The sequence below is a fragment of the Eurypyga helias genome, unplaced genomic scaffold, assembly GCF_000690775.1.
Source record: "Eurypyga helias isolate BGI_N326 unplaced genomic scaffold, ASM69077v1 scaffold4819, whole genome shotgun sequence".
In the NCBI taxonomy this organism is placed as follows: domain Eukaryota; kingdom Metazoa; phylum Chordata; class Aves; order Eurypygiformes; family Eurypygidae; genus Eurypyga; species Eurypyga helias.
This window is the reverse complement of record NW_010270017.1, coordinates 40,908-49,078: the sequence shown is the minus strand read 5'-3', so window position 1 is coordinate 49,078 and position 8,171 is coordinate 40,908. Positions and strand designations below refer to the sequence as shown.

Genomic DNA, 8,171 nt, shown 5'->3' with positions numbered 1-8,171 from the left:
TGTTTCTGCTCAGCTATAAATACAATGGGGTACGTCTCAGCAAAGGAATAATGATTGTAAAGCTCATGCCATGACACTTCAGTGCCTTTTAATGCTTGTTTGTATTTGCTGAAAAACACTTCCTACTTTTTCCAACCTGCTATGAGACAATGTTGTTGCATCACGATCCATATAAGACAGAAAAAGAAATTTTCTATGGGCCACTGTGCCCACTGTTTCAAAATGTCACAAGTTACGGTCACTGAATCTGTAGGTGTAGCTTAGAGTAAGGACCTGGTAAGGACCTGTCTTCACAGCTTCACCATTTTTGTATACTCCAAGGGATGGCTTAATTTTTTTTTTCTTTTTAACTTTGTATTTTCTTATCACTAGTGCTCAGATGCTTTTTGTAAATGATAAAGATTACACAACAAGGTGAAATAATACACACTGGCTTACTAACCCATCACTTTCATTTATTTGCTGTCAAAAAACATTTTACATCATGATTTGTTATAAAGGATCCGTTTTAGCAAACTACTCATTTTTAACATTAACCACATATCCCTAGAATTTGGTTAAAGATTTCCCCTCTTTTCTTCTGTCAACATTTCATTATGTAGCGAAGTAATATCAAATGAATACTCTTCACTTTCACTGAAACTGATGATTATTTTATTATACAGTAAGTATTGAGTAAATAAATTTTGTCTTTTCTTATCTCTAACTCAAAGTGTTCTGCATACGTAGTCACTTCTTTGTATGTAATAAAAATTATTAAGGAAGCTGCAACATCAAGGTCACTTCATATGTGATCCTTAAATTACAGGAAGTCAAAAATGGCGGAATAAATATGTATTAGAGAAGACAGCATTAATTCAGAATGTAGGTGTATCCAGTGCAGCTTCTTATCAGCTGAAATCTGTTTCCTGCATGATATGAAGAAAGACCAACATCCGCAAAAAGGACTGAAATTACTGTGCATACAAATAGGTACATTCTGGATGGTCACCTTGCTTACATATGATATAAGACATTTGATACAGCTTATTTCTAACTTCATAGCTTCTGTTTTGGGCTAAGTTAATTTATTAATGACTTGCAAATTAATCTTTCTGGGTCAAATCTATTCATGCTGGGATGTCTCTAGTGTTACATTTGGGATGGATTTGGTCCATTTTGTGTCTTAATTATTTTTCCAGAATATTGCCTCTAGAATCTAACAGTTGTAGTTACTCTACACACACCTAAATGGTAGATATAAATAATTAATACCACATTGTGGTCATCACTTACCAGGTCTACGTAAAGATATACAGTCAGAAGATCCTATGAAAAGAGAATTCTAGATTTGGATGCCTTATTATTATTGTTCTATCTGATCTAATACGAGATAAAGCTGTAGTGGGATAGAAGTCTATTTTACACCACAACTTTCGTGTCATGTTCAAGTTATTTGGAAAATAATGTATTTAATTCAGGTGGTGCAGCAAAAGTGTTTTTTCAATGTGCAAAATAAAACTTTAATTGTGATGAGTATATAGCTGACTTGGGTTATAGGACAGTACAGAACTACAACATGAAATGAATAGTGAAAAATCCATTCAAAATGTCTAATAAACATGATTAATGGATTTAGAATGATGCCAAAACACCCCACCCCAAAAAAAACCCAAATAAAATCCCAAACCCTATCTATCTTCTTCACTTCCATTGTTATTTTCAAATTTCAAGCTATAGTCCAACAGACTGAAATTAAATCTTTTCGTTTGAATGTCTTTCAGAGGTTAAGCTAAACAGTCTGTCACTCTCACAAAACCACCATACATGGACACGAAGGTCAAAAATCAATGAACAGAAACAGACAAAGAATTTTTTATAATCCTTCAGAAAAACCAAAACTTCGAAACAAACATTATTCTCTAAGTTGAAGCTACTGTTAACTACTTTGAGTTTGGATAATTGGATAATTAGGACAACAATTATTTTTATTCATGATTTTTTCACATTCTTTATCATAGACTAGTATACTGTAAGGCTGTGTAAAAATAACTTATATGCCATGTGAATCTATCTTGCTTTTACTGTAAACCAAGCAGAGGGAATATGAGTAAGAAAATTTATGTTTTGACAGTATTTTTCTCTCTGCCATGCTTTTCCTTCTTTTCCCCCAGACACTATAAGCTGCAGTATGCAAATAATATATTTTGGAGTATCCCATGAAGGTAGACACAACTCCGCCGAGATCAGGAAGCAAGTGACTTCCAGAGGTTCAGAACATATCTGAAAATACCTCTCAGCATATCATTTCCAGCTAGACAAATAGAGTTACCTACTTTATATACTGAAAAGCGATAGAATATCTATGCAAGCTTTAATCTCAGCTCATAACATGTAAGCAGATTCTTGAGATGTTTGCAATTGATTGCAGAAATATGGCCACGATACAAAGGTATGTAATGTCCTGATTATACCCTTCAGTTGCTAAAACTGATTTTTCTGAAATGTAAATTGTGTTATTAAGTGGACAACCAGAGCACCTATAAAATCCTTTCTGAACCTTTCGGCTTCTTGCTAATTAAAATAAAGAACCTTTTTCTCTGTGCGTAAAATGTAAAAAAAAAACCAACTAGAACAATAGCACTGAAGGAGATACATCAGCCACCAACACTGTTTTAATTCATAAACATTTAATAAAATATCATAAAATCAGACTGTTATAATTATGCACTTCATTAGTAATTTCCTATTGTTCTTCTTAAGATTATTTGTGAAGTTTATTTAATGTTACTTTCAATTTCTCCAAAGCCTACACTAAAGATGCCTTTGACTCAAAAAACCTGTCAGTGAAAAAAAAAAAAAAAAAAGAGTAAGATTTTGCCCATCTGTGAAATGGGAAAAATATCCTGCTCATTCCTCATCCAGGCTTTACAATGTTAAACAGGAATAATTCTGTAAACTGTGCTCAAAGGGTTTATTATTGTTGCTACTAATATTCTTCATGGTGCCACTGTCTCCAGTGATACTCAAAATGCTTAATATATATATATACATATAATTTCTTATTGAAAATTAGCCATTAGTGGGCCAGTATACAGAAATTTTTTATCAGTAAGCAACTGTGGAATATGAAGTGGCATTTTCTATAATGCCTGTACTTTGATCTGCCAATGAGTTACTCAAAGACCAAACGAAATGTCTTGCTCCAAGAACCTCTGAATCAGAGGTAGCCTTTGCAGAGTGGAAAATTACCAAATGCAGAACAAATAAACCAACAGTTAATAAAGGAATATATAGGATGCAAAAAATTATAAAGAAATTGTGTTTGCTGCAAAGAAAGTTTTATTTAATGGCAGACTAATGAAGGTCAAAGGAAATTAAGCTGGTATAAAAAAAAAAAGATGCAGAAATCAAAACATAGCAAAGCATTTGAATGGAACCATCACATATATACGAGAAGTCTTTTTTATGTGTCCAAAGAATGCTTTTAATTGGTAACAAAAAAAAAAAAAAAAGGGATTTTTGTCGATAGCGCTTTTTTTTCTTATTTTGTACCTTTTTTTTAACTTTGAATACCCTGCTTTCCTTTTTACAGTTTTCTTTTAGACTCCTGTGTGGAGCTTGGCTGCATGCCTATTGCAGTTTGCGGCTTAGGCTGTAGAATTAGATCACTTAAAAAAAAAAAAAAAAAGTAAAGCTATATAGTGTGGGTGGAGGAAAATGCAGAGTCAGCAGTGTACATCACAGCTGACTGATGTGACCCTATATGCCAGGGAAGCACATAGGAAATGAAAAGACACTGCAGGGAAGGATGCTTAATCCCATAAACTGCCAGGTAGGGAAGAAGTTTCAAGGACTGTGACTTAAAGATCTTCAGATTTCCCCTGAACTAGACAAGGTTTGAATTCAGTTCGCAATAAATGCTTTCCAATCAAAACCCACAAAGAATCCGGTTTTAATCTGGTCTGAGTCTGCTTCTTCTGGACTATGTTATGCAGTTGGTGTAAATACCAGGCCTAGTTTTAACTTCTGTGGCATGAACATGAATAGAATCTGTTTTTTATGCTGTCTGTGTGTGGTTGTTTTTTTTTTTTTTTCCCCAGAAGTTTGTCTGTATTTCTCTATTACCTGTTTTGGTAGACAAATAAGGAGATGTATCAATTATGTTTTAAAGGTGAAAAAATACACATCAGTCTTCTAAATCTAAATTTCAAACTACATATATATCAACAGAACTAATTTTGGAAGTAGACAAAAGATGTCTGTGCTCACAGTACTGTCAGTATTAAAGTAAATAGTAACTTCTCATACCAAATCTTCATTGTAATGAGAAAACTGATGGCTAACTCCTTCATGCTTACCTGGCCAGAAACTGCATTTTCACAAACAAATGTTTCATAGTATTTAGGGAATTCAGGTGCATGATCGTTAACATCAAGAACTTGGATATAGACATTTGCCTCTGAAATTTTTTCAGGGTTTCCTAATGGTTAAGGAAAGACAGAAATCAAAAGTTAAAAATAATATACTACATACTTTAAAGTAATGTAGACATTAGAAATTTTTATATATATTCTGCAGAGCAGAAGATAAGTCACTGAGCCCTAGAGACACATTTTATACTGTCTTTTTATGAGTCCAAATATATCCTATACATATTAAAAAGGCATTCTCTTTCTTTGCTGTGGTTCTGTTTACAAAAACTGGTGGGATTTTGGTTTTGTTTTTCCATCACATAAAATTATAATAGTATATCTTCAAATATGTAAAGGTATTTCATATAAAATTATGATTTGTTCACTCTTTCATTTACCAAGTCAGAAAATCATTTTAATGTAAAAAGTAAAATATGATTTGGAGAAATTCAATGAGGCTTAGTTCACGCTGAACAATTTACTGTACTAGTCGTGTAAGGGTATGTGGAAGGAGAGTGTCTGCGTTTCTAAAGGCATCTGATCATGGACCTTATTCAGTGCAACAAGAGTTCGTAAGGAAAGGAGGAAGCCTTAAACAAGAACATACAGGGACACAAACCTGAGGGACAAATGATAAGGGAAGGGCTGATGAGAACCACACCTGGTCATGCAAATTAATTGATGGGCACATGTGAAAGTGAGAGAATGATTCCTGTGTGGTTATCAGATCAGGGACCTTTTCAATTGGGAAATTGAGGAAAAGGGGAAAACAGAATGAATGTGGGATGCATGAGGGATGAGTGTGTGAGTGCTGTGTGTTTGCCAACAAACATCAAGCTGGACCAACTGATGAGCCAGTGACCCATGGCACGGATAAAAGGACCTGGGATCTGAGCAGGGGTGTCAGGTGGACAGAGGGTCTGTGCAGGTACCGAAGGAATCCATGAGTGTGTATGGACTTGTGAAGATGGAGAGTCCCCTGTATGTGTGCATGCCTGCACCAGTGACCGACTGCCTCTACCAGAAGAAGAGGAGGAGACTGGGCTGTCTGTCCTTGTGGTTTATGTGAGTTGTCTTTGTAGGTGTGGCTGAAGGCAGTGCCTTGTCTGTGGCAGTCTGTGTGACCAGCTGTATCAGTGTCCTTCCTCTTCGAGCGTGTGTGTGTCTCTAGGACACATACTCAGCTTTGCTACTGGTTGAACCTGCAAACAGGGAAGTGTCAGCTGCATCCCTGAGCCTGGGCAGAGGCCTCAGGTCCCTGAGCACCAGGCTGGGCTCCACTGTCCAGGCAGGACAGTCCTGGGCTGAGGTGACTGGAGGAGGTGGATGCACTTTCTTGACATCATGGATATCACAATGACGGGTCACAATCCTTTAAGAAATTTTGTTATTCTTTCTCTTCTTTAGTATTCTGAAGTTTTGAAGCTTTGGGAGAAAATTTCACCAAAATGCTTTAAAAATATTTCTGCCACTGCTAGATGTGAAGTAATTACAGTGGACACTGATACCCAGCCCTAACCAAGGCATAAAGCTGAGCCTTTCAATTTGTAACAAAAGAGCTGCTCTATCAACTGGGCTACAAACACACATTTGCAAAGAGGTCTGACTTTGCTCAGGCATGTCTTAGGCACTACTGCTGACAGACTTGATAGACTGAGATTATGGTTTTGTTCCAAGTATTTTTTGCACAAGAGGTTTAATTCTTAGGCATTTTGTACTTACAGAAGCTGTATTGTTTCTGTTACACAAGTATACTTTATTACTGTGGCTTTAGATAGAAAAGTTATGTCAGTATGGCTTATTCCTGTATGAAAAGGAAAATAAGCTCAACTAATATAAGGCAATTTTTCCTGCATTTACTGCATTTATACAAGGTTATATTGCTATAACTACCTCAGACAATGAAAAAACATAACCTAACTATACTATTTTCATTGTGCAAAAGTTTGTGTGTAGACTACTCTGAAAAAAAAAAATGTAATAAAAAATTATTATAAATATGTCACCTGAAAACAAGCAAAGGTAGATCTGCAACTACAGCACTCACCTGGAGAAACTGCCTGCTCATGGCTTGGATGGGCATACTCTTTGCAGAGTAAAAAACTGTCTGGATGGCCAGGCCCAGAGTTGTGGTAAATGGAGTCAAATCTGGTCACAAGTGGTATTCCCCGGGGCTCAGTGTTGGGGCCGTTTCTCTTCAATACCATTATCAATGATCTGGGTGAAAGGATCGAGTGCACCCTCAGAAAGTTTGCACACAACACCAAGTTGGGCGCTAGTCCTGATGAGCCTGTGGATAGGGACGTTTTTTTTTTGGATCAGAGGGCCAAAGCCAGTCGAGGAGATTCAAGAAGGCCAAGTACCAGGTGCTGCACTTGGGTCATAACAACCCTGTGCAACACTACAGGCTTGGAGACGAGTGCCTGGAAAGCTGCCGGGTGGAAAAGGCTGAATATGAGCTGGCAGTGTGCCCAGGTGGCCAAGAAGGCCAATAGTATCCTGACTTGCATCAGAAATAGTGTGGCCAGCAGGATTAGGGAAGGGATTTTCCCCTTGTACTTGGTACTGGTGAGGCCAGGACTTGAATACTTGTAGTGAAGGGGCCCCTTACTTCAAGAAAAACACTGAGATTCTAGAACATGTCCAAAGAAGGGCAATGAAGATGGTGAAGTAACACCAAGTGTTAATCTTCTGCCAAGTAACAAGCGATAGGATGAGCAGAAATGGTCTAAAGTTGCACCAGCAGAGGTTTCAATTGGATGGTAGGGAAAATTTCTTCACCCAAAGGGTTATCAAACATTGGAACAGGCTGCTCATGGAAGCAGTTCAGCTAATTTACCAACACTGAATGTATTTAAAAGACATGTAGGTGTGACAATTAGGGACATGGTGTAATAGTGGACTTTGCCATGTTCATTTATGATTGGACTTGATGACCTTACAGGCCTTTTCCAATCTAAATAATTCTATGATACTATAATTCTACACTGAATACCTCTTAGAAGTCCTTCGCCTATCAGCACATCGAATCCCCACATGTCACATCTCTGAGAAATGTCTACCTTCCCTACAAGGTAATTTATTACCCTAGTAGGCAAGAAGTTTCACTGCAACAGTAACATTCACATTAACTTGAACGTGTTGGTTGGTAAAGACCATAATGAAGATATTTTTCCAATTAATAAAATAATCTTATGACATTCCAGAAATACTAAATATCTATCAAGCCCAATATCTATTACTATCTCAATATATTTTGAGTCACTCATGAGAACATTTATCATAGTTAAAATATGCCTCATGATGGGTGCTAGTGTTACTGCATCTGTCCTGTTCAGAAATCCTTACGGCATATTCTTAAAATAGTCAAGTGGACCTTTAAGAAAAATACAAAACATATTCCTTTCTTCCCCACTTCAAACTGTATGAGTTTGGTTACTTCTTACCTTGCTTTTCTAATGTATAATTCACTAGCTGCTTGGAGCAAACATTTGTTTTCTTGGATCTTATGGAATCTGTGCTGATAGCTTTGAGTCTTTTGCCAAAGGAAATGGCAGGAAAAAGAGCTACCACAGAGATAAAGGGCTGGATACTCAGCAGTTTCACATTGTTATTCTTTCTGTGAAATCATTAGAGCTGTGCTAATTTACCAAAGCTTATGATCTCCCAGAGTCATCTCAAAAATATTTCTTTGTAGGATGACATTTTTCTCATTGAATCCCAACTTCCATAATAATACAATAGCAATGAAACAGTGCTCGTTTTATTTTTTAATAT

At 36.5% G+C, this 8,171-nt stretch overlaps 1 protein-coding gene across 1 annotated transcript in view; it reads right to left on the bottom strand.

Moving 5' to 3' along the window:
• Nucleotides 1-4,340: 4,340 nt before the first annotated feature.
• The window catches only part of CDH19 (cadherin 19, type 2), a gene marked incomplete at its 3' end in the record, with an annotated part of 28,568 nt that continues 24,737 nt past the window's right edge, over nucleotides 4,341-8,171 (bottom strand). Inside the window, exon 8 of the mRNA XM_010158276.1 lies at nucleotides 4,341-4,462. Coding sequence (XP_010156578.1) covers nucleotides 4,341-4,462 — 122 coding nt within the window. The remainder of the gene's footprint in view (nucleotides 4,463-8,171) is intronic.